This window comes from Limanda limanda, chromosome 16, assembly GCF_963576545.1.
Source record: "Limanda limanda chromosome 16, fLimLim1.1, whole genome shotgun sequence".
Lineage (NCBI taxonomy): Eukaryota > Metazoa > Chordata > Actinopteri > Pleuronectiformes > Pleuronectidae > Limanda > Limanda limanda.
This window is the reverse complement of record NC_083651.1, coordinates 14,278,137-14,304,129: the sequence shown is the minus strand read 5'-3', so window position 1 is coordinate 14,304,129 and position 25,993 is coordinate 14,278,137. Positions and strand designations below refer to the sequence as shown.

The 25,993-nt window shown below is 41.3% G+C and overlaps 1 protein-coding gene across 1 annotated transcript; it reads left to right on the top strand.

Annotated features, from left to right (window-relative positions):
* The first annotated feature begins 888 nt into the window (after positions 1-888).
* LOC133021608 (MORC family CW-type zinc finger protein 3-like) lies at positions 889-25,445 on the top strand. Its single transcript, XM_061088521.1, has 19 exons — positions 889-927; positions 1,522-1,594; positions 15,070-15,202; positions 15,491-15,717; positions 16,007-16,163; positions 16,245-16,386; positions 16,665-16,793; positions 16,920-17,039; positions 17,129-17,226; positions 17,359-17,466; positions 17,567-17,695; positions 18,426-18,500; positions 19,679-19,721; positions 19,873-19,974; positions 22,071-22,161; positions 22,248-22,320; positions 22,398-23,493; positions 24,029-24,234; positions 24,483-25,445. The coding sequence occupies exons 1-19, from the start codon at positions 889-891 to the stop codon at positions 24,640-24,642; spliced, it is 3,201 nt and encodes a 1,066-aa protein (XP_060944504.1). The 3' UTR covers positions 24,643-25,445.
* The last annotated feature ends 548 nt before the right edge of the window (positions 25,446-25,993 follow it).

The window sequence follows — 25,993 nt, the reverse complement described above, 5'->3', positions numbered from 1 at the left end:
GGGACGTAGCGAAAGGTCAAATATAATAAAGGCATTCATTGTTGGTGTTCTGGCTCTCCAGCGCTGCATCTCTCTGGCATGACTAACCCAGAATACTTTGGACATTTTGTATCTAACCGGGCAACTTTAGGTTTACGATTATTGCTCAGATTTTAACTTGATGGAGTCTCTTTTCAAATGGTTGGGAGCTCAGATCCGGGGATTCACTCTAGGGTCGTCCACAGAGATGTGAAGGCAGGATATTTCCCACCATGATAAGTATTCAGGATGGTAATACATACCTTTACATACCCAATGGGAGGGAGCTGTGTATTATAAGAACACACCTCATTCTTTGCCTCTCTGTACATGTCATTCAGGTGATGTGTTCTCGGAGATTGCCATCACAAAAGACTACCAAAAATAACTTTAAAAATAATACGATACGATTCACAATGAAACTAAAACTGCAATCCTGGATGTAGAGTGACCACTTAATACATATTCTAATAATACAAAAGGATTGTTTTGTGTGCGTATGTCTGTGTGTGTCCGTGTGTCTGTGTGTGTTAAAATTATAAATAGTTAGTCCATACATTTTAATGATAGAGACTTGGCTAAATGTAAAATATAATAAATACCTTTTAATATATATGTATTGGTCACTTTGACATATATGTCAATGTGAAAAACAAACATCTATCGGTCAAACAACAAAAAGACAAGTTAAAATTAATAAATTTAATTTAAATAAATATCCATGTATGATAGATGATAAAAGAAGAAAAACTTTAATTCAGGGTGACAGAAGCTTATTCATTCAAAATAAAACCGCGTCTTCAGGCTCTGACGCTGAAGCCCGGCTGTGCTGTCACCTCCTACTTCCGCCACCAGTGGATATATGAAAACATGGCGGCGCGGACGGATCTCGGGGTCCCGCTGAGCACGGTGAGCAAGATTTATTCCTTTTCCACGGATGTGTAGTGATATGAACTTTTACAAACTGATGAAGGGCATTAGCCAGGTCCTCGGGGTCACGTGTGTTGTTCTACTGGAGGCTGGGTGTGCGGGGGTTGACAGCTGATCGAGGAACTAGTTCGGAAAACAGAGCGGACTGTGATTTACTGTATAACCTGACGTCTAGAGGTTTATTCTGTAAAAAAAAAAAAAAAAAAAAGATGTTCGTTTTATTTTTGCTCCTGGGTGAAGGTTGTGGTTTTAAACTCTTGTTTATCAGCAGTTGTGTAAGTCTGAGGTCCATCAATTATGTGTCATACCTCCTCTCGTGTGTGTGTGTGTGTGTGTGTGTGTGTGTGTGTGTGTGTGTGTGTGTGTGTGCGTGTGTGCGTGTGCGTGTGCGTGTGCGTGTGCGTGTGCGTGTGCGTGTGCGTGTGCGTGTGCGCGTGCGCGTGTGTGCAATAAGCAAGAAATCGAGAATGATGGAGCAACCTTGACAAGATTACATGTTCAACATCATCACACAACACATTTACATTGAACATATTATAATATTTTACAGTATAATATTTGCTACTTTTGCAGCTTTGTCCCAAGTATCTTCACTCCAACTCCACCAGCCACACCTGGCCATTCAGCGCCATAGCTGAGCTCATAGGTGAGTCGTCATGGCAAGGTTATGTTTTCCAGTGAAGCTGCAGTTCTCTCTTTAGTTTCACTTTCACTTCCTGCTATTAATGCCCCTGTTGTCACGTATGCCTTGAGGTTCTTGTCTGACATCTTGATGATCATATGCTGATGTTTTGTATTTTTTTGTGATTGGACAGATTTCTGTCAAATTAATAAGAATGTGTAAAACATAGGAAGCTGCAGCCGACATATGAACTTAACAAAACTCATTCAGAAACTTGAATTGTGTTTAGGGAGGGAGCGAGAGTAGCAAATTGCTTTGTTGTTCCAGTTTGACAAGGTTTATCAACTGCCTTGTATTTAATACCAATGCCCTTTATTTATATAAAGAAAGGCTCCAACTAGAAGATCAAAATAGCCTGAGGCGAAGTTATGTTGCAATGACAATAAATTAATCAAATGTTGTTATCCCATATTCACACATTGCAATTTTCTCTTAATAGCTTTACAAAGTGTGACATCCTCTGCCCTTCACCTTCAACTGGAGTGAGGAAAGTGTAATGGACATGTTGTCACTTGTGGATGTGATATTGCATGAGCAGACGTGTTTGTGGAAGACTGACAAAATTTTGTATCTTACCGGGCAACTTTAGGTTTGTGATTATTGCTCAGAGACTTTAACTTGATGGTGTCTTATTGCAAATGGTTGGGAGCTCACATCCAGGGATTCACTCTAGGGTCGTCCACAGAGATGTGAATGCAGGATATTTCCCATCATGATAAGTATTCAGGATGGTAATACATACCTTTACATACCCAATTGGAGGGAGCTGTGGGTTATAAGAACACACCTCTCATTCTTTGCTCCTCTGTACATGTCATTCAGGTAATGTGTTCTCGGAAATTGCCATCACAAAAGACTACCAAAAATAACTTTCCATAAAAAAGGGCGTACAGAAAGCCATACATGTCATGTAACATTACAACATTCTTTTTTTTTTTTTTTTTTTTTTTTTTATATTTTTATTAAGAGCTAGAAACAGTAGGTCAGAAATCAATGTCAAATTTACATTGGGTATCACAAAATCTCAGCACGACAATCAGCAAAACACAGAGACATTAACACCACAAAAACACTGCGCATCTTGATGGATCAAGAATAGTATATACAGTCTTCCTCCTAGAATGTTTTTCTTATTTTATGGACCACATGAACGTGGTCCAGTGAACAACACATTACACAACTAAATGAAAACAACAACAATAATGATAGATAGATAACCGAAAATTCTATTACAGTAACAATTAAGTATTAAAGCTGCACAATATAAACAAATTAATAGGGGAAAAAAAAAAGGAAAAAGAATAAGTAAATGAATGAATAAAAAGGAAGAAAAAAGAGAGAGAGGGGGGGTCCATCAATCAGGGGGCAGGGACTGGAGAGAGTGGAAGAATGTAAGAAAGGGAAGCCACTTACTATAAAATTTGTTAGAGCTACCTTTCACTGAAAATCTGATCTTTTCCAGTGTTGTGCAATAGGAGTAGACTTGACGTTGGCTAATTATTAATAATCATGAAATAGGATTATTAAAATAATAAAAATTATCTATCAAAAATAATTAAATTATTAATTGAAGATGATCAGTAATCAAATAACAATAAAACCACTAATGAGAAAATAGGAATTATCAATTAGAAAGTACAAGCTGTCAATTAACAATGATAAGGTTATCAACCAAGAATAATGAAAATAATTAGTCTAAAACAATAAAATTATCAATTTAAGAATAATACTATCTATATTAATAATTGAGAAAGGGGGGGCACCACCCTGGTTACCAGGGACCAACGATGTCAAGCTATAATTATCAGTCTCATAATGATAAATGTCAAATTAATAATGTCAATATTTTAATATTAACGATTACTTAATAAACAGTGAAGGCTTCTAAGTTCGAGCACAGGCGATCATAATCCAGCTGCAATCACATACATATGCACAAATAATCACAGACTACAGATACTTTAATTACAAAAGTATTTATTAAAAAGGGGAAATAAAGTTATAATGTTATTCAATGATTTATCATTTTAACAAGCTCCAATATTTCAAAGGTAAACACAGCAGCAGCACTTATCACAATTCAGAAAATACATGGACAACCTGCGGTCTACCTATGTATGTCTGTCTCTATGTGTGTGTGTGTCTGTGTCAAAGTGTCTCTCTGTGTGTGTGTGTCTATGTGTGTGTGTGTGAAATAAAGTTAGTGTTATTTAATGATTCATCATCTTAACAAACTCCCATATTTCAAAGATAACAACAGCAGCTTATCACAATTTAGAACACGCATGTAACCTCTGGTCCATCTATGTGTCTCTGTGTGTGTGTGTGTCTGTCTGTGTCTATCAATGTGTGTGTGTGTGTGTGTGTGTGTGTGTGTGTGTGTGCGAGAGAGAGAGAGAAAAAGAAGGGGGGTGGCGATGACGCGTAGTGACATCACATCTAAGATGGAGGCCGATCATGATTCGTGGAATCAAGGCCTAAAAACTCTCAAAATGGCGGATTGACTACAAAACAAGATGGCGGAGCCGTTATGAATTTAGAGCCAGGATGGGAGGAGAGAGAGAGCGGAGGCGTGGCAATAATAGACTCAAAATGGTGGGTTAACTTGCGTTATTCAAGATGGAGTCTATGTTAATGACACCATGTGGCCGGAGCGCACACTGGTGGTCGTCACATGAATTACACAAAGGAAATTTTAGACAAAGAGAATTCTTATCTCTGCTTGGCTTTGGGGGCCGAATGGTTTCCAGATGTGTTCAGCCTCTCTAAGCATAGATTTAACTATGTGACATGACCTGTATTATAAATACAGGTCAGAAGTGTGTATAGGTCGGTTTAGAAGGAGAGAGAGAGAGAGAAAAAGAAACATGAGAAAACATGTAAGGAGAGTTCAAAGAAGCTCTTAAAAATACACGCCTGAGATGAGTTAACTGTGATTCACCCCTCAGCCCTCAAGCGAGCGTTGTGGGCCGAGGTTCTGATCGGTGAAATCACTGCAGACTCACACAGACGTTAACAGTGCGGGCAGAGGCTTTCCTCGCGGCCTCAAGCACTAACACAAAACCCGGAAATGAACCGGAAGTAGCGGCTCGTCGTAGCCGGCTAAAACAATGAGACTCAGCGGTCTCGCAACAAATACAATCAAATGTTAAATAATATGCTACGTATCAAAACTAACATCTGCCCAGATAATCAAGTCTTACTGTACCACCCTCGCGGTGTGTCTGCACCTCGGCGCGAATGTGTCGGGGGCCAGTGAATCACGTAGTCTCTCTCACGAGCGGAGCTCCTGGCTCGGCCGCTGGACCGGAAAAGGGAGCGAATTCCTCGTGCTCCTTGACGGAATGAAACTTCGTCTTTCTTCTGTAACAGCGGAGACCGTGCTGCTTTACAGGAACGGAGTGGATTGTCTCATACTCCTCAGCGGGATGAACGTCGCGCTTCTGCAGGGAACGGCTTTGTGGAAGCCGTTTGTGGATCGTTGGAAAAAGGGAAGTCTATAGAAGTGTCGGAGTCCGTCCAGCGGGGCACTTCCTGTTTCGATATTTCAAGTTAAAAACAGGAAAAGTCCTATCAAGATAAAACTTTGACTGAGATAAGAAGAAAAATAAAACGACTTCAAATAAAAATGATATTAAACAAACGTCTAATCGCCTCCTTAGTTACTGAGTCGTGTGGTTAGACCTCTTGAGGTCAGAAGACAACTTGAGCAGCGTGGAAAAGAGGACAAAAAGAGTCTCTTAAAAATACCGAGTTAACTAGTAGAACCCCGGAGGGGTTCTGTTGTCGCTTGGGCATCTGAGTGAAGAGAGGGAGAAGTCTGTGAGTTCAGCCCTTTTAAGTCATGTCTCAGGTGACTCCCCCCTGGGAGGAGGGGTCAGGGGTCAGTGTGGCCCTCCAGCCAATTGAGTTGTCAGGATTTGGCCCCCAGGGGCGGGCTTACCGTGGGGGACCAGGACGTGATCTTTTGCCACATGGAGATAAGGGCCCTTGCTGGATTTTTAAATGTAAGGGGTTACCCGAGCCTGGCCTAAGGTTTTACGACCCTTTGTTCTAAGTCGGATCACTGGGCCTTGCCCAACAGTCCCCCTTTGACCTGGGAAGTGGGTCGTTACCCAGTTTCCAGGGCACGCTAGGGTCGAGAGTCCAGTGATAATCCATGAGAGGTAATCCTTGAGTGGAGTTGAAGCATTGAAAGTTAGTTCATCATGAGGCATAAATGTCTTTGAGGCATGAGTCTAAACAGAGAGAGCTAATTGTCTGGGCAGACAGAGGCTAAACAACATATATTCTAAAACACGGCGCACATTTCAATTTCACATAATGCTTATCGGCAGTTATTGTTAACATACTGATGAATTTCGGTGAAGAGTGAAATGAAAGAAAAGTGGAAAAAGGAACAGAAGAAAATGTTTGAGTAGGTGCTGGTGTTTTGAGGTAATCATGTGTGTTATTCTGTCAAACCAAAACATTTAGAACGGCGAGTCACGTTCTGTTGTTCGCTAACCTGTGAATATATGGTAAATCCTATTTCTAGGTTTGCAAATCTACAGATATTGAAATTTTTCTGCCAAGACTGAATTGCCAACTGTACCCGTGAGGGCTGCACAACCGTAGTGGTAACGACTTCAAAATCCTCAACGAGGTCTAAGGAGTTCACTACCTGAACATACGTTATACAATTTACTGACAGAGGGTCTAAAGCATGCAGCTATTGATGGAGTGAGTGGTTTGAGCGGTCTTTGTTTTAAAATTGGGATTTCTTCCCCCCCCCCTTTCAGGTGTGGAGGTGAGAGGGGGTTTCTGGCAGCGCCTCGGTCCTTCCCAGTCATTGAAGTCATCTTTGGGAGTGGAGAAGGAGGGCAACTGCTTCTAGTTTCGCCAACGGGGTTCAGTGTCTGGTCTCTCAGTGGAGCCTGGAGGAACACGTGGCACAATGTCTCTCATTGCTTCATCCACACATCTCCGTATTAATTCCTCTGTGCCAGGATGCATCCCATGTGTTGGATTTCGGTCACCATCACTATACTCCTGGTATTGATGAGGTTTCCTTTGGTTACGGCCCCTACTTCTCTGTGGAGAGGGATTCAGGTGCTGAGGTCGAAACTGTTTGTGGGGCTGGTTGAAATCCTCACCCCCTTGGTTTTGAGGGGCACCCTGTTGGAAGGGTCGTTGTTTCTGGTTCTCTTTGCTGGGGTTCATCCTGGCGTGGGGAAAGTTGTCATCTTCCAGCGCCGGGTCCACATTGAGTTGGACTTGAACTGCCAGAACCACGGTGTCGTCTTCGTTAAACCCTCGGTTGTCTGGGTCGAAGCGATAAATGTCTTTTTCAAGGGGCTCTTGCCGCCGGTTGCGGATTTCCTCTCTTTGAGGGGGTGCTGAGTCATCAGTGTCTTTTGACTCGAATGTGCCACGGTACTCATCTTCGTGGCCACCATCTCTTGCACCGGGGTTGGAGGACCATCCAGGACGCGACCGTGAGTCATGGTGCGCCTCTGCCTGAGTGGCAGACTGGGAATCTCCTTCAGCCCTCCAGGACGGAGTCCTTCCGTCGTTGTGATGTGGATCAGCATGGCTCCGCGCAGGATGTGTTCCTTCTGGCTGGAGTGGATGCTGTGTGTCCGCTGGACAGGCATTTGATGTTGCCTCATAGCGGTCCCAGGTCACTGCACGTCTAGGGGTTGAGTCCTGCTCCCCCTTTGGTGTTGAGTGGGTCGGAGCGGTTGACTGCTGGGTGTGTCTGGCCCGCCAGATCAAAGCTTCCTCTGCATGAGGGTTGCGTAGCTGTGCTCGCAGCTTTTCTCCCAGTGTCTCTGTTCCGCTGGCTCCACCGGGAATGACGTCAGCTCCTGGCCCTGTCATCAGGGATATCAGCTCGAGGGGGGGACAGCTCTGTTTGACTGTGCCCCCCTTTCTGCTGACCTTTGACCTGCGCGTGCTCCTGCACCGCCTGGTCCTGTTCTTTGCGGGTCTCGATATGCCGCAGGTAGGAGTTTTTCTCCTGCTCCGCTCGACATGCTGCTTGCATGGCTCTGAGCGCCTTCGCATGTTCTTGGGTCTGCAGCTCGGCTCTCTGCTGGTAGAGGAGTGTCAGTTGACCCAGAGCATGGGGTATTTTCAGATGCGGGCCAGTGGGGTTGATGAGTGCATGGACAGTTCTTGATCTTTCGATCGCAGGTACTTTAATCATACTCACTCAATTCACTCACCGCATCATTAGAAAAAATTAATCAGACTGGCTACAGTCTCTAATAGGACCTCTGGTCCTGAGGGAGCACTTGCCCCATGGTGGTACATGCTACTCATCTTCTGAGTGCGAAAAGGCACCTGGTGGACTGCTCACGCTTGCTTAGAAAAAGTGGGTAAAACACTTAATAAAAAAAACTACACAACAAGATGCACAGGTGAGCTTCACCCTGTGTCTATAAAGTGTCAATGAAGGATAGCTCGGTGGCTCAATCCTTAAGACCTAGTTGTTCAACAACTAGTCTTCTCAAAACTAGTCTCTCAAATCTAGTTTGTCTCCTTAAGATCAAAAAGCATGCAGAAAATCTCCAATAAAAATTACCAACTACTGAAACGCAGTCAGCAACCAACCAAAGTTACACAAAAGTCTGCTTAGCAAAGGGAATTAAGAATAAAGAAACTTCAAAGAGAAATTAGTTTCGAACCTATGTCTCTCTTCAAAGATTAATCATAATTATTGTGCATTGAGATGACACAACCACTTATATGCTAGAAGCAACCAACCACGGATACACAAGGCACTAGTATACCTGCTTGGGACAGATGCAAAGGGATTACAATAAAAAATTTTCAAAGAGAAATAAATTCCTAGAATTATTTTTCTCTTTTCTTAAATTATTTATGATTCTTGTGCCTTGAGAACACAACCACCGATTGCAATCTGCAGCCAATTACGGATACACCAGGCACTGGTATACCGGTTTGGTAAAAGTTCAAATGAATTAAAAATAAAACTTTGCAAAGAAGAATAAATTTCCCAAATTATTTTCTTCTTCAACAACGAATCATGATCAATACCAAATGAGAGAAAGGAAAAGTTTTGAAAAAAAAATCAAATTTTCAAAAAAAATTTAAATTTTTCAAAAAAAAAATCAAATTTCTGGAAAAAAGAATCTGGATTATTGTACACAGTATTATGATACAGCTGGAGTTAGATCGCCTCACAGGGGGCACCATTTATGTTGTGCAATAGGAGTAGACTTGACGTTGGCTAATTATTAATAATCATGAAATAGGATTATTAAAATAATAAAAATTATCTATCAAAAATAATTAAATTATTAATTGAAGATGATCAGTAATCAAATAACAATAAAACCACTAATGAGAAAATAGGAATTATCAATTAGAAAGTACAAGCTGTCAATTAACAATGATAAGGTTATCAACCAAGAATAATGAAAATAATTAGTCTAAAACAATAAAATTATCAATTTAAGAATAATACTATCTATATTAATAATTGAGAAAGGGGGGGGCACCACCCTGGTTACCAGGGACCAACGATGTCAAGCTATAATTATCAGTCTCATAATGATAAATGTCAAATTAATAATGTCAATATTTTAATATTAACGATTACTTAATAAACAGTGAAGGCTTCTAAGTTCGAGCACAGGCGATCATAATCCAGCTGCAATCACATACATATGCACAAATAATCACAGACTACAGATACTTTAATTACAAAAGTATTTATTAAAAAGGGGAAATAAAGTTATAATGTTATTCAATGATTTATCATTTTAACAAGCTCCAATATTTCAAAGGTAAACACAGCAGCAGCACTTATCACAATTCAGAAAATACATGGACAACCTGCGGTCTACCTATGTATGTCTGTCTCTATGTGTGTGTGTGTCTGTGTCAAAGTGTCTCTCTGTGTGTGTGTGTCTATGTGTGTGTGTGTGAAATAAAGTTAGTGTTATTTAATGATTCATCATCTTAACAAACTCCCATATTTCAAAGATAACAACAGCAGCTTATCACAATTTAGAACACGCATGTAACCTCTGGTCCATCTATGTGTCTCTGTGTGTGTGTGTGTCTGTCTGTGTCTATCAATGTGTGTGTGTGTGTGTGTGTGTGTGTGTGTGTGTGTGTGTGCGAGAGAGAGAAAAAGAAGGGGGGTGGCGATGACGCGTAGTGACATCACATCTAAGATGGAGGCCGATCATGATTCGTGGAATCAAGGCCTAAAAACTCTCAAAATGGCGGATTGACTACAAAACAAGATGGCGGAGCCGTTATGAATTTAGAGCCAGGATGGGAGGAGAGAGAGAGCGGAGGCGTGGCAATAATAGACTCAAAATGGTGGGTTAACTTGCGTTATTCAAGATGGAGTCTATGTTAATGACACCATGTGGCCGGAGCGCACACTGGTGGTCGTCACATGAATTACACAAAGGAAATTTTAGACAAAGAGAATTCTTATCTCTGCTTGGCTTTGGGGGCCGAATGGTTTCCAGATGTGTTCAGCCTCTCTAAGCATAGATTTAACTATGTGACATGACCTGTATTATAAATACAGGTCAGAAGTGTGTATAGGTCGGTTTAGAAGGAGAGAGAGAGAGAGAAAAAGAAACATGAGAAAACATGTAAGGAGAGTTCAAAGAAGCTCTTAAAAATACACGCCTGAGATGAGTTAACTGTGATTCACCCCTCAGCCCTCAAGCGAGCGTTGTGGGCCGAGGTTCTGATCGGTGAAATCACTGCAGACTCACACAGACGTTAACAGTGCGGGCAGAGGCTTTCCTCGCGGCCTCAAGCACTAACACAAAACCCGGAAATGAACCGGAAGTAGCGGCTCGTCGTAGCCGGCTAAAACAATGAGACTCAGCGGTCTCGCAACAAATACAATCAAATGTTAAATAATATGCTACGTATCAAAACTAACATCTGCCCAGATAATCAAGTCTTACTGTACCACCCTCGCGGTGTGTCTGCACCTCGGCGCGAATGTGTCGGGGGCCAGTGAATCACGTAGTCTCTCTCACGAGCGGAGCTCCTGGCTCGGCCGCTGGACCGGAAAAGGGAGCGAATTCCTCGTGCTCCTTGACGGAATGAAACTTCGTCTTTCTTCTGTAACAGCGGAGACCGTGCTGCTTTACAGGAACGGAGTGGATTGTCTCATACTCCTCAGCGGGATGAACGTCGCGCTTCTGCAGGGAACGGCTTTGTGGAAGCCGTTTGTGGATCGTTGGAAAAAGGGAAGTCTATAGAAGTGTCGGAGTCCGTCCAGCGGGGCACTTCCTGTTTCGATATTTCAAGTTAAAAACAGGAAAAGTCCTATCAAGATAAAACTTTGACTGAGATAAGAAGAAAAATAAAACGACTTCAAATAAAAATGATATTAAACAAACGTCTAATCGCCTCCTTAGTTACTGAGTCGTGTGGTTAGACCTCTTGAGGTCAGAAGACAACTTGAGCAGCGTGGAAAAGAGGACAAAAAGAGTCTCTTAAAAATACCGAGTTAACTAGTAGAACCCCGGAGGGGTTCTGTTGTCGCTTGGGCATCTGAGTGAAGAGAGGGAGAAGTCTGTGAGTTCAGCCCTTTTAAGTCATGTCTCAGGTGACTCCCCCCTGGGAGGAGGGGTCAGGGGTCAGTGTGGCCCTCCAGCCAATTGAGTTGTCAGGATTTGGCCCCCAGGGGCGGGCTTACCGTGGGGGACCAGGACGTGATCTTTTGCCACATGGAGATAAGGGCCCTTGCTGGATTTTTAAATGTAAGGGGTTACCCGAGCCTGGCCTAAGGTTTTACGACCCTTTGTTCTAAGTCGGATCACTGGGCCTTGCCCAACACCAGCTTTAGAAAAGACATGGTGTCGTTGAGCCACTGAGTACTGGAGGGAGCTTTAGTCGACTTCCAGTGGAGAAGAAGGTGGCGTCTTGCCAGTAAGGAAGTGAAAGCTAAAATGTCTAATTGAGAAGAGGTAAACCGGTTATGGTTCTCTGGGAGCCCGAATATGGCAACATTGGGGGAGACTTTTATAATCACTGAAAGTATTTTTGACATGGTGTCAAAATAGTTCAGCCAAAAGCAAGTGAGTAGTGGACAAGAGTAGAACATATGGGTTAAATTGCAGGACGAGGCATGACATTTGTCGCATTTGTCCGTGATACTGGGGTAGATTTGCGACAGTCGCGCTTTAGAAAAGTGGACTCTAAACAGAACTTTAAATTGTATAAGTGTGAGACGAGCGCAGGATGAACTTGTGTGAATTTTCTTAAGAGCAGTGTCCCACCAGTCATCCTCCAAGTTTAGATCCAGTTCATCTTCCCAGGCAGTCCTAACTTTAGTAACTGGTGAGCAATCAAAAGACAGAAGTTCATTATAAACTTTAGAGATGAGTGATTTTTGAAGTGCATCGTGGTTTAAAAGCACCTCCCACTGTAGGGTCGGCGGCGAGGAGGGAAAAACTGGAAACAAAGCTTTAGCGCAGTGTCTAATTTGAAAGTATCGAAAGAGATGAGAAGATGGGAGATGAAATTCTCCTGAGAGATTTGTAAAGCTGCGAAAAATACCATCTTTGTAAAGATCTTTAAAACATTTCAGGCCTCTATTATGCCATGTGAGAAAGGTTGAATCTGTAAGCAGAGGTCGAAATAAATGATTGTTCAGTAAAGGAGCTAAAGTAGATGTTGATTTAAATTTGAAGTGTTTCCTAAACTGATACCAAATTTTAAGTGTGGAGTGAACCACTTGATTATTTGTGAAGCCTGAGAGGTTGGATGGAATAGAAGAGGTAAGTAGAGCAGGTAAGGAGGATGAAACACATGACTGTGCCTCTAAGTGCCACCATGGCAGATTCACTGACTTGAACCAAAATGAAATTTTTGAATGTGTGTCGCCCAATAATACAGTTGGAAATTCGGAAGTGCCAATCCGCCATTGAATTTTCATCTCTGAAGTGTGGATTTGCGGATCCAAGGAGCCTTTCCACACCATAAGAAGTCAGAAATAGTCTGATTGATTGTTTTAAAAAACTGCTTTGGCAGGAAAAGTGGGAGACAATGGAACAAAAAAAGAAATTTGGGCAGAATGTTCATTTTAACCGCGTTAATTCTTCCAATTAACGAGGGGCAAGCTCTTCCTTCTTTGGAGGTCAGATTTAATTTTAGACAATAAAAGTGAGAAATTAGCAGAAAAGAGAGAGTTTAACGTTTTGGTTACGTTGATCCCGAGATACTTAAAGCCAGAAAGGCTCATTTTGAAAGGGACATCTGACTGTGTGAGCTGTGATGCTGAAGCATTGACAGGATAGCATTCGCTTTTAGAAGTATTCACTTTATAGCCTGAGAAATAACCAAATCTCTGGAAAGCAGATAAGATTGTGGGAATCGAAAGGACATGATCTGAAACATACAACAATAAGTCATCAGCATAAGGTGACAATTTAAATTCTGTGCCCAATCGTGAGATCCCAGTAAAAGTGGAGGAGGACCTCAGAAAGATCGACAGGGGCTCTATAGCTAGCGCGAATAATAGAGGAGATAGGGGACACCCCTGTCTGGTGCCACGGGTTAGAGTAAAAAAATTGGACTGAATGCCATTAGTGGAAATGTTTGCTTGTGGAGATGTGTAAAGGAGACGTATCCACGAAATGAACCCATTACCCAGTCCAAACTTCTTTAGTACAGTAAATAAATAGTCCCATTCAACCCTATCGAATGCTTTTTCCGCATCGACCGAGATCACTACCTCAGGTGTTGTTGTGGCAGTTTTAGAGTAAATAATATTTAGGAGTGTTCGGACGTTAAAGAATAACTGTCGCCCCTTAACAAATCCAGTTTGCTCATGTGAGACAATAGTTGGTACAATGTTCTCCAGGCGATAGGCCAAAGCTTTAGCAAGGATCTTAGCATCTGCAATGTTCAAGTGATTCCTTATAAACAGCATGTGGCAAAGGGGACAATTTATCCTGAAATCTCTTAAAAAATTCCACTGGAAATCCATCAGGGCCAGGAGCCTTGTTATTTTGCATACCTCTCGCAGCGAAAGTGATTTCTTCTACTGTTAATGGTGAGTCAAGTTCTTTAGCAGCATCTGAGCTTATCACAGGAAAGATGAGGCTATCTAGGAATAAATTCAATTTATTAATTCAGTGGTGTCAGGTGGAGATTCAGATTTATATAAAGAGGTTTAGAATGAGTGAAAGACCGAATTAATGGTGGCGGGCTTCTTATGCAATGAGCCAGATGAATCTTTTATTTGAGGGATCATACGTGAGGCAGCCTGTCGACGTAGTTGATGAGCCAGAAGACGACTTGCCTTGTCACCATGTTCATAATATGTGGAGCGTGATTGTAAAAGCTCTGCATCACTAGTGGTGATGAGATCAAATTCAGTCTGTAAATCGACACGCTGTTTAAGTAAACTGGGAGAGGGGCAAGTAGCGAGTTGTTGGTCCAATTTGGTGATATTGATAGAGATTTCTTGCAATTTGGATTTACGGGACTTATTCAAGTGGGCAGAGTTAGAAATAATTTGTCCCCTCAAGTATGCTTTTAATGATTCCCACAGCAGTGAAAATGAAACTGGTTCCATATCATTTTGATTTAGAGAGATATAATCATCTATTTTAGTTGTAATAAATTTGGTGAACTTATCATCTGAGAGAAGTAATGTATTAAACCTCCAAGGTGTTGACTACCGGGGTTGTGAAGAGAACTGAATATCTAAAGAAAGAGGGGCATGGTCAGAAATAACAATAGGATGATAATTAACAGACAGTACTTTGGGAATTAGTTTAGCATCAATAAAATAATAATCAATCCGAGAGAAATATTGATGCATCTGAGAAAAGAAGGAATATTCCTTGTTATGAGGGTTATTAAATCTCCAAGGATCAGTGCAACTGTTCCTGGACACAAAATCTGAAAGTGACCTCGCCATTGAAGAAGGAGTCAGAGTTCGTGGGTTGGAGTGGTCTAAGTTGGGATCAATTTCACAGTTCATGTCCCCGCCAATTATGAGGAGGCAGTTGTTCAATGAGGGAAGACGTTCAAATAGCTTATTCATAAAGTGTGGATCATCGAAATTGGGGGCATATATGTTAACTAAAAAAATTGAAATATGGAATAGCGTACCGGCAACAATTAAGTATCTGCCGTTTTTGTCTGATATCACCTTAGAAGCTGAAAACTGAATTGACTTCATTACAACATTCTTGAGAAAAGATAATACGATTCATAATGAAACTACAACTGCAATCCTGGATGTAGAGTCACCACTTAATACATATTCTAATAATGCAAAAGGATTGTTTTGTGTGCGTGTCTGTGTATGTGTGTTTGTGTGTGCTCATATATTCATGGAGGGATTTGGTTCAGTTTTTTTCCAGTTCTCATCTATTTGTTCTAAAGGAAATGTCTTTTAAATGAAATGCTCCTAACAATGTTCCTTCTCACAGACAATGCCTATGATCCAGATGTCAATGCCAAACAGTTCTGGATTGATAAGACTGTGGTTGATGGACAACAATGCCTCAGCTTTATGGATAATGGAGACGGACTGAACCATGCAGCTATCCAGAAGATGCTCAGGTACAGACTCAGACAAATAATTGAAACATAACTTTGATTGTTCATGCAATTTACACTTATTCGTAAATGGAGAAATGTCAGATAATATATTTGAAGACTCACTGTAATTTTTTATTTTGGCATTTGTTGTGTAATGGCTGTTCTTGTTGGACACATTACAATGCCTGTATTGTCCTACATGTAATTGACCACTGCCTAGAAGCTTTAACATCAAAGTATGAAAAGTTATATTTTCCATTATGAATGTGATTCATAACTGAAAGAAGGTTTGCATTTTTCTCCCTTAAGCTTTGGGTACAGCGATAAGACAGTTGTCAAAGGTGTAGCACCAATAGGTATCTATGGCAATGGGTTCAAGTCTGGATCCATGCGTCTTGGAAAAGACGCTATCGTTTTCTCAAAGTCAAAGAACTCTTCATGTATCGGGATGCTCTCTCAGACCTACCTGGAAGAGATTGAGGCGGAGCAAATAAGTGTGCCCATCATCAGCTTTGCAAACACAAACAAAAACAAGTATATCCTTTATCTTATTCATTAATTTAAACCACGAACGATGAAATAATATGTCAATATTGTCTCGATTCATTGGCGTCATGGTACTAGGGTGAATTGTGTACATGGCAACTGTACAAAACCATGATCTGATGCATTTTTTAAGTTGTCTCATAATGGAAAATGCATCTAAGTCTGTTTATTCACTTTGCTAGATGCTTTGACATGTTTTAGTGTAGTATTTCTCCTCTCAATCATGCTTCTGTTTGTACCAACCTTTTATTTCAAATCATCCTTAACTTGAGATTTTACTCTCAGTACAAGAGCAGGACAGAGTCAGTCTGCAGCACATCCTGCGCTATTCCATTTTCAAAACACAGGAGGACCTTCTCAAAGAGCTCCAAGCCATTAATCCCCCCATGTGCCCGCGAAAAACAGGCACACGGATTATCATCTGGAATCTCCGCAGGTCTGTCTACAATATACATCAATTGTTAGACGTTTACTTGCTTTGTAGAGGATACTCAGATTTGTGTTTGTCCTCTTTAAGGACATCTGTTGGAGAACTAGAGTTTGATTTTCAGAAGGATCGGTACGATATTCGAATTCCATCAGATATCAATGAGTCGGGGAGCGACACTTCTCAACATCAATCGTCGTCATACATCCCTGAGAGTGTTTACTCTCTGCGGGTAAGGAGCAGTTATCTCCTAACACAGTCATTATGATTATTTTAGGTCATTGTTTTTATGCCCCACATCACTTTACCCACACAAATCACAGGTCAAGAGTTTGTTGACCTTGTGAATGCATTGTCCTACAATTGTTTTGAGAAATGTTAATTTAGACAAAACTACTAAAAAAAATTATGGTTGGCAGAGGCATACAACTTTAATTGTTCATAATCCCTGTCACATACCTCTTGACTCTGCCACCTTCCTCTGCTCTTATTGATACATTTGTTGTGAAGGCATACTGCAGTATTCTGTACCTGAAGCCTCGGATGCAGATCGTCATACGAGGTCAGAAGGTGAAATCTCAGCTCATCGCTAAGAGTCTCGCCTCGATCAGAAAGGACTACTACAACCCAACTTTCTTGGTATCCTTTCAGTCCTTTTCCTCTTTGGCTTCTAATGTGTGTTGAACATTTATAAATGTTTAGGGACAAATGGTTCCATGCGTGTTTACATCTCTGCTCTTGGGTTTTCCTTCAATGTAATTACAGCCCAAACGCGTTCCTATCACTTTCGGGTATAACACTAAAAGTAAAGAGCAGTATGGCATGATGATGTATCACAAGAATCGCCTCATCAAAGCTTACGAACGGGTGGGCTGTCAAATGAGGGTGAGCCTCTGACGTTGACGACACATTTTCAAAGGGTCATAAATGTTATCATCTGCTTTATATCTCTCATGAGTCGTTTCACTCTACAGGCCAACAAGCAAGGCGTTGGGGTCATTGGCGTAATAGAGTGCAACTTTCTTAATCCCACCCACAACAAACAGAGCTTTGATGAGACAGATCAGTACAGGTAGATGCATACATTTTCTGTTCAGTTTTGAGCATGTTGGATTGATTTTTATTTCTAATCATGATCACTGAATTATTCGTCAGTAGTGGGCCAGGAATGTGGAGGTCTTAGGTGCTTTATGTCTTGCTACAGGAAAACGATGACCAACATGGCGACCAAACTGGAGGAGTACTGGAAAGAAATGCAATACAGCAAGAACAAAAATAATCCAAACAGCACCACACCAGTGGAGGATACCATGTTAGTACATTTGCAGTGACTGTTCAATCTGTATTCAACATGCATTCGTGTCTGCTGTTTCCTTAAAGACTCTGATACTTTTCTCTGTCTTTGTCCTCAGGAAGCGACCAGATCAGAACTGGGCACAGTGTGATGACTGTAGTCGGTGGCGCAAACTCCCAGATGGGATTGACTCTGACAAGTTACCAGAGAAATGGTTCTGTCGTTTGAACCCGGACCCTCAGTTCAGGTAAATGAATAAACGTATTGCGACAATAATTATCTGATGTAGTCAAATGAACAAAGATAACTGGAGAATTATACTCCTATTAATATATATCAACTTGACCCTGTAGGATTACTCTTACATCTACACCATAGACTGTAGATATACACTCACCGGCCACTTTATTAGGTACACCTAGCTAGTTTTGGGTTGGACCCCCTTTTGCCTTCAGAACTGCCTTAATTCTTCGTAGCATGGATTCAACAAGGCGTGGCGTTTAAACGATGCTCAATTGGTACTAAGGGGCCCAAAGTGTGCCAAGAAAATATCCTCAACACCATTACACCACCACCACCACCAGCCTGAACCGTTATTACAAGGCAGGATGGATCCATGCTTTCACGTTCAAAGTCACTTAAATCCCCTTTCTTCCCCATTCTGATGCTCGGTTTGAACTTCAGCAAGTTGTCGTCACCACGTCTAGATGCCTAAATGCAATGAGTTGCTGCCATGTGATTGACTGATTAGCTATTTGTGTTAACAAGCAATTGAACAGGTGTCATAGGCTTATTCATGAACTGTCCTCCTCCATGTTGCTAGATTAGACCTTAACCAAACTAAAAAGTCAAAGTACACATCAAATACAAGCTTTGGGTTAATGTGTCTATTAAAACAAAAACCACTACACCTAGAAATCACTGACTCGTTGGATGTTTGCTGATGTTTTCACTCTCAATCTATTTTGCTCTCCCAGGAGCTGCCAGGTAGATGAGGAGCCAGAGGACTCTGATGACGAGCAACCTGCGTACCACAAGACCTACAAACAACAGTGAGTCACAAATTTCCATTCGAGCTCTGCCATGACTTCTGCCCAAACATATTAACTAGGGCTGTCAGTTTAACGCGTTATTAAACGGCGTTAACGCAAACTAATTTTAACGCCGTCAAATATAATATTAATAATAATTAATATTTCGCCAACTAAAATATATTTTTTAGCTATTACACAGGACACGGAACTTCTTTGTGGTTTAGTAGCTTTTATTGTCCTCTACACAAACATGTGCACTTCTCGCTCTTACTCCGTCACTCGCACACATCAACAACACTTCACTTCCTCATTGACCCCTGGATCCCCAAACAACCCCATCCTATTGGTCCAAACAGTCACATGTCCCACCCTGACCCCTTCACAGACCCTCAGACATCAGAACGCTCCTTCAACACAGTGTTTTACTGAACATACGTCAAAACCAAACATAAACATAAACCCAGTCCGTTACACTATTAGGCTGCAGCTATATGTTTTTATTTATTTCAAAATAGGGTTCTTCTTATTTCATGCATTTTCCACAAATATGGGGAGGACTCAAATAGCCCCTACAAAGTTCTGTGTTTAATTTATTTCAAAGTAGGCCGACACTTGCCTATGTATTTTGTTTGTTTATTATTTTGTTGCTTGTCTTTTTGAGTAGCTAGCTGAAAGCAAAGAAGTAGTAGGCTTACCTTTGATTGGTAACCTAACTGTTACGGTTCATTGTTTCTGAAATAAGAGGCCTGACTGCTATGTTCACAGCAAACTTGAAAAATATAAAATATTAAGCCATGGTTTAACTGCACTTTAGGCTGAGTCCTTGTTAACCTGAAATGTGCACTTTTTTATTTTGTACCGCCCTGTTTGGCAATGTTGTTTTTCAATAAAATAAAACATTTGCATAAAGCAAGCCAATCCACTTTTCCATGTTGATAAGAGCATTAAAACGAATGTAAAATTATGGAAAAAAAATAAATGAAGGGACATTTAGAATAGATAAAGATTTGCGATTAATTGCGATTAATCGCGAGTTAACTATGACATAAAAATGCGATTAATCGCGATTAAATATTTTAATCGCGATTAAATATTTTAATCATTTGACAGCCCTCATATTAACCAATGTTTAACTTGATAAGAACTGATATCTGTTACTTCGGGGTACTTACTCTGTGATTATTATTTTTTTAAAGGGAAAAAAAGGACAAAAAGCAGCAAGAGATGACAAAAAAAAAGGTAAGGAATGCATCGTCTGTCATCATTTTGTTCTTCCGCATTAAACCGGTAACACCTCGGCACGATCTGAAATAAGAAATTGATTTACTGGTGGTATTGATTTGCAAGTTATAAGATCATTAATTGTGCTTTTGGGTATTTGTTCATTTAGGAGGAGGAGAATCGAAGGAGACAGGAAGAGCAGCAAGTGGCTAATCTCGCCAGACAAAACAGGGATCTTCAACGGCAACTGAAACGGCAACTGCGTCAAACGGTGGGCTGTCCATTAAAAAAACACACAAAGGGGGCTTATAACTAAATGTGTTTATTTTTGATTCAGTATAAAGATTGTGGGGCAGCTCAGCGGTGGGATAGTTAGCACTGTTGCCTCAGAGCAAGAAGGTTCCCGGTTCAGTCGAGGTGTTTCTGTGTGGAGTTTGCATGTGTGGGTTTGCTTCCTCCCACAATCCAAAGACATGTACAGCCGTGGCCAAAAGTTTTGAGAAATTTACACAAATTTACATTTTCACAAGGTCTGCTGCCTCAATTTTTATAATGGTAATTTGCATATACTCAAGAATTTTATGAAGAGTGATCAGATGAATTGCAATTAATTGCAAAGTCCCTCTTTGCCACGAAAATGAACTCAATCCCCAAAAAAACATTTCCACTGCATTTCAGCCCTGCCACAGAAGGACCAGCTGACATCATGTCAGTGATTCTCTTCTTAAGGGGAGAGTGTTGATGGGGACAAGTCTGGAGATCACTCTGTCATGCTGATTTAGACAGAATAGCAGACTGGAAGCTTTTAAAGGAGGGTGGTGCTTGAAATCATTGTTCTTCCTCTGTTAACCATGGTTACCTGCAAGGAAACACGTGCAATCATCATTGCTTTGCACAAAAAGGGCTTCAAAGGCCAGGATATTGCTGCCAGTAAGATTGCACCTGAATTTACCATTTATCGGATCATCAAGAACTTCATAGAGAGAGGTTCAATTGTTGTGAAAAAAGGCTTCAGGGCGCCAAAGGAAGTCCAGCAAGCGCCAGGACCGTCTCCTAAAGTTGATTCATCTGCAGGATCGGGGTACCACTAGTGCAGAGCTTGCTCAGGAATGACAGCAGGCAGGTGTGAATGCATCTGCACGCACAGCGACACAAAGACTTTTGGAGGATGGCCTGGTGTCAAGAAGGGCAGCAAAGAAGCCATTTATCTTCAGGAAAAACATCAGGGACAGACTGATATTCTGTCAAAGGTACAGGGATTGGACTGCTGAGGACTGGGGTAAAGTCCTTTTTTTCTGATGAATCCCCTTACCGATTGTTTGGGGCATCTGGAAAAAAGCTTGTCTGGAGAAGAAAAGGTGAATGCTACCATCAGTCCTGTGTCGTGCCAACAGTGAAGCATCCTGAGATCATTCATGTGTGGGGTTGCTTCTCAGCCAAGGGAGTGGGCTCACTAACAATTTTGCCAAAGAACACAGCCATGAATAAAGAATGGTACCAAAACATCCTCCGAGAGCCACTTCTCCCAACCATCCAAGAACAGTTTGGTGACAAACAATGCCTTTTCCAGCATGATGGAGCACCTTGCCATAAGGCAAAAGTGATAACTAAGTGGCTCGGGGAACAAAACATCAGAATTTTGGGTCCATGGCTAGGAAACTCCCCAGACCATAATCCCATTGAGAATTTGTGGTCAATCCTCAAGAGGTGGGTGGACAAACAAAAACCCACAAAATCTGACAAAGTCCAAGCATTGATTATGCAAGAATGAGCTGCCATCAGGCAGGATGTGGCCCAGAAGTTAATTGACAGCATGCCAGGGCGAATTGCAGAGGTCTTGAAAAAGAAGGGTCAACACTGCAAATATTGACTCTTTGCATAAACTTAATGTAATTGTCAATAAAATCCTTTGTCACTTATGAAATGCTTGTAATTATACTTCAGTATACCATAGTAACATCTGATAAAAAGATCTGAAAACACTGAAGCAACACACTTTGTGAAAACTTTCTCAAAACTTTTGGCCACGGCTGTAGAGACTCTAAATTATTCACAGGTGTGAGTGTGAATGGTTGACTCTGTATGTTGGCTATGCAATACTCCTGCGACCTGTCTCACCCAATGTCAGCTGGGATGGGATCCAGCTCCCCTTGCATCAGAGCTAGATATATAGATAGATAGATAGATAGATAGATAGATAGATAGATAGATAGATAGATAGATAGATAGATAGATAGATAGATAGATAGATAGATAGCCAGGTCAATACTTACTGTCTGTCAATACTTGAAGGTGGTTATGATTTAGGAATATAAACAATTACAAATGTAAAAAATTCTTCTTGGTGTTTCTTGTTTTTCTTGATAGACTGTCGAATCACCTTCCACCTCCATTACTCCAAGGAGGAGGTCCAACGCTGATTCAACTCCAGTGAGGCCCTCCACTATTTTACAAGCTGGTAAGAACAATTACTGTTTGTTTGCGGGTGGAAGAGAGAATTTTTTTAGATCGAAATATTAAAATATATGCGTTTTCTTTCTGTAGATTGCAGCCCCTCATGTAGCGATGGTCTTCCAGTTATTTCCAATGTGGTCTCTTGGTCAAAATCCCATCCTAGGTATGATTTTATATATTTAATATAGAAAATTCACCTTGTTAAAGAAGAATATTAACAGTGCGTTGTTTACACTGCAGGAGAAAAAGAGACCGGTCTGTTAGTCCTCCAACAGCGGCCAAAAGAGCTCTAGCAAATGACTTCCAGAGGAGCATCTCCGATACGCCGACATCTGTGGATGTGAGCGCACCCTGCTCCCAATCAGTGCCTGTTGGTGAGGAGTGGGATGATGATACTGATGAGGACATTTCGCTCTTGGAGAATGCCAGCACGCCCAAACCAAAAGATCCTTGCTTTGCTTTGACTAAGGTTAAAATAGAGCCAGAGCCAACCGATGCCGGTATCTCCATGGTCTTGGAGTGTAGGGATGATGTCGCCATGGAGTCAGAGACAAACACTGCGGGAGAGAGCTCTACCGGGTCTGCGGCTGCTGGAGCCAATCCCTCCCTGGCCCCTTCTCCACAGATGACCAGCACCAACACCCAGACAGAAGCCCCCAAAGTAAAGAAGGAAGAGGAGGATCCAAATCAAACTGAGGGGAATGGAGTAACTGGGCCGAGTACATCAAATGTAAATGGTGTAGAGCATATTTCAAGTGCCTGCTGCAATGAAGAAGGAGTCATAGAGCCAGAGAGTGAGGTAAATACTCAAAATGACCATCAAAGAAATCTTCAGAATGGAGTGACACATCCCATGGAGGGTGACGAAATTGCAGGTCCTTCCCGGGCACCGTTCTCCCCACTTAACAACCCAAGTGTCACTGACGTGCAGGAACAACAAGACCAGCTGCTGGAGCTCATGCAGGAGACAGCGCAAGAGAGGGATGCCTTAAAAGACGAAGTCAAAAGACTTACCTGCCAGCTGCAAGAAATGCAAAGCAGACTGCTGGAGCCGTCAACGATCAATGACCAGAGACAATGGTCTCACCAGGCCAGCCAGACGCTGAAGACGGAGGAAACAGTGGAGGGGATTGACTACAAAAGTATGTTTGAGAAGGCAAAAGAGAAAGTTGATGAATTGATTAAGGAGAAAGAGGCTTTACTGGCAGCTACTGAGAGCGAACCCAGTCGTGATCAAGGTGAGGAAAAGGCCTCTGATGAGATTGCGCTGCAAGTTGACTCTCTGATGCGGGAACTGGACCAAAAACACATGGAGAACGAAAGACTGGAAGCACAGGTCAGTGTGTCTGGAGCTTAGAGATTAATACATTCACAGCAAATAATAATTAATATGAGCATGTAAGTATTGTTTCGAGACAGACTGCAAACAATGTACCTCTATCTTTTGATGTGGATGTTGCATTTCCTGGATTTGACAGAAACATTGAGAAAATGCTACTTGACATCTGAGTACAAGTCTTGACCTTTGTACTTGACCTTTGAAAATGTCAAGAAAAAATCTAAACTCAACTTTCCTCATATTCAAGCTTTTCAAAACGTTCAAACATAGGTGACTTAAATGGGAAGTTAAAGTTTGTAAGACAATTAGACACAGTTTAAATCTCTGTGAAGCTTATTGCCACACATGCATCCAAGTCTACTTCAAATTAGAATTAGAATTATGAATAATTGTGGCTCACAGTTAAAAACAGCATTTACCTGGAAGTCAGAGCTCAGAGCTTTTATGTACATTATGTATAATTCATCATTGATCAAGCAGGATCATGAGTTGTTTTCTTCCTTTTGAGAGTCACTGTGTGCTGTGCCTTCAGAACGACATACTTAATGTAAACAAGATGACCCTGGCTGAGGACTGTCGAAAGCTCAGGTTGATGCTGCAGCAGCAGAAGGGAAACGCCGGAGAGGGAAGCATAACGCAACGGCAAAAAACCACGGATTCTTCTGCACAAACTGATACAGAGGAGGCCGCGGGGGCAACTGTCGCTGGCGGAGACTCAAGCTCAGACACATTCAGAAGGTTGGACCGTTGTAAAATCGCTCCTCTTACATGTCGTATGAATTATCACAGAAGTATCAATATTCAAAGCTGTTTTCACGTTATATCAGACTTTTGCGTTCTCACATACAGCCCCTCTGGTAAAAGTCCAGAGATTATTTAGAGTTCAGCCCGTGTCTGAAAGCAGCTTTACAAAGTCGTTTATGGCAACACAGCAGAACAAGTGATCTAAGTTTCCCTCTTTTTTTGTATCCATCTCTCTCTCACAGCTTGATCGAGCTTCGGCAGAATGTCGGACGCCTTCTCATCACCTCGATTCCTGCTCTGTCCCTCGACCAAGTGAATTTTGAGTGCAATGTAATCGATGAGATCCTCGAACAGTTTCTGTCTGAGAGAGATTCTGTCAAAGAAGAGGAACAATGGAATTAACCAAATCCTGACATACATACCCTATGCCTTTTAATATTCCATACGGATGTCTTGGAAATTAGATTGTATTTATTTGAACGTATGACTTTGTCCGTCAGCCACCACCCTCTGGAACTCTGCAAAGATCCACCACTTTACACTGCTATTAATTTTTATGACTGTTGTTGACGTGTATGAGGTTTTATCTCTGTAAAGCAGCATTAGATACCTTGAAAAGTGCTATTTTAGTTGCAGTTCTTCCTCTTCTAATTCTTCTTCACATTCTTCTTGACCTTTTCCTTCTTCTTCACCTACTTCTTCTTTGGCCACTTCCTCTTCTCCTTTACCTATGTCTACCTCTGCACTTTCTTTTCCTCTCCTTGTCTCCTAATTCCTTTTCAGCTTCCTTCTTAATTTTGTATCTGCCGCAAACTAAAAACACACCTCTTCCGACTCTACCTTGAATCAAATTATAAAACTAACAATTTAGTAGCACCTAAATGGCACTTACTTATAGCACTTTGTAGTTTAGCTTTTTTGAAGAAATTATACTTTCTTGATTCTTGTTGTTCTGGGTTTGTACCCTCATGGTTGAATGCACTTATTTTAATTTGCTTTGGATAAAAGCGTCAGATAAATGAAATATAATGTAATCTATCATTTATAGCCATAGAGTGACTTTTTTAAAGCTTTTCCAAACAAAATGCAAAAAATCCTGTTATGGTTCTGATTAAACCTTAAATTTTATTTCTTAATTGTTTGTCTTTGATTTGTACTGAATCAAGTTTTGTATTCTGCCAAATAAAGTTTGTATGCTTTCTTTAGTCTGTGATACATTATCATCCTTTTAAACATGTCCTGATACAATAGATTTGCAATGACACTGTGCCTGTCCGTGTCTTTAGGACTGATACAAACTGTAGTTCAACTGCCTGAGTTATCATGAACATTCCTCTGGAGCGTGCTGCGATTGTTCGCTAATGGGCAAGCCGCAAGAGAAAACTAGTCTACTGTTGATAGTTCTTTCTTTAAGACAGCGATTACTACATTGATATACTAAAAGGAGAACCAAAATTATAATAACAAGTAATACATTTTAAAACTAGGTTAAAACTAGTGTTGCTCCCCTCAAACCCTCCACCTCAAAAGCCCTTAACAGTGCTAATACTGCTGGACCCACTACTCCGAAGGCTACAACCACCCCGAAGCATCCCCCCACCCAAGGTAAATATAATATCCTATACCGCTGAGCCTTCTTATGAACGCAGGTATGCTTTGATGGTGTATGTGTGTTTTTGACAGCTGCAACTCATAATTTTTGCAATATCAATTAATAATTTATTGTACAGTTAAGCAGGAAATTTGGTAGTAA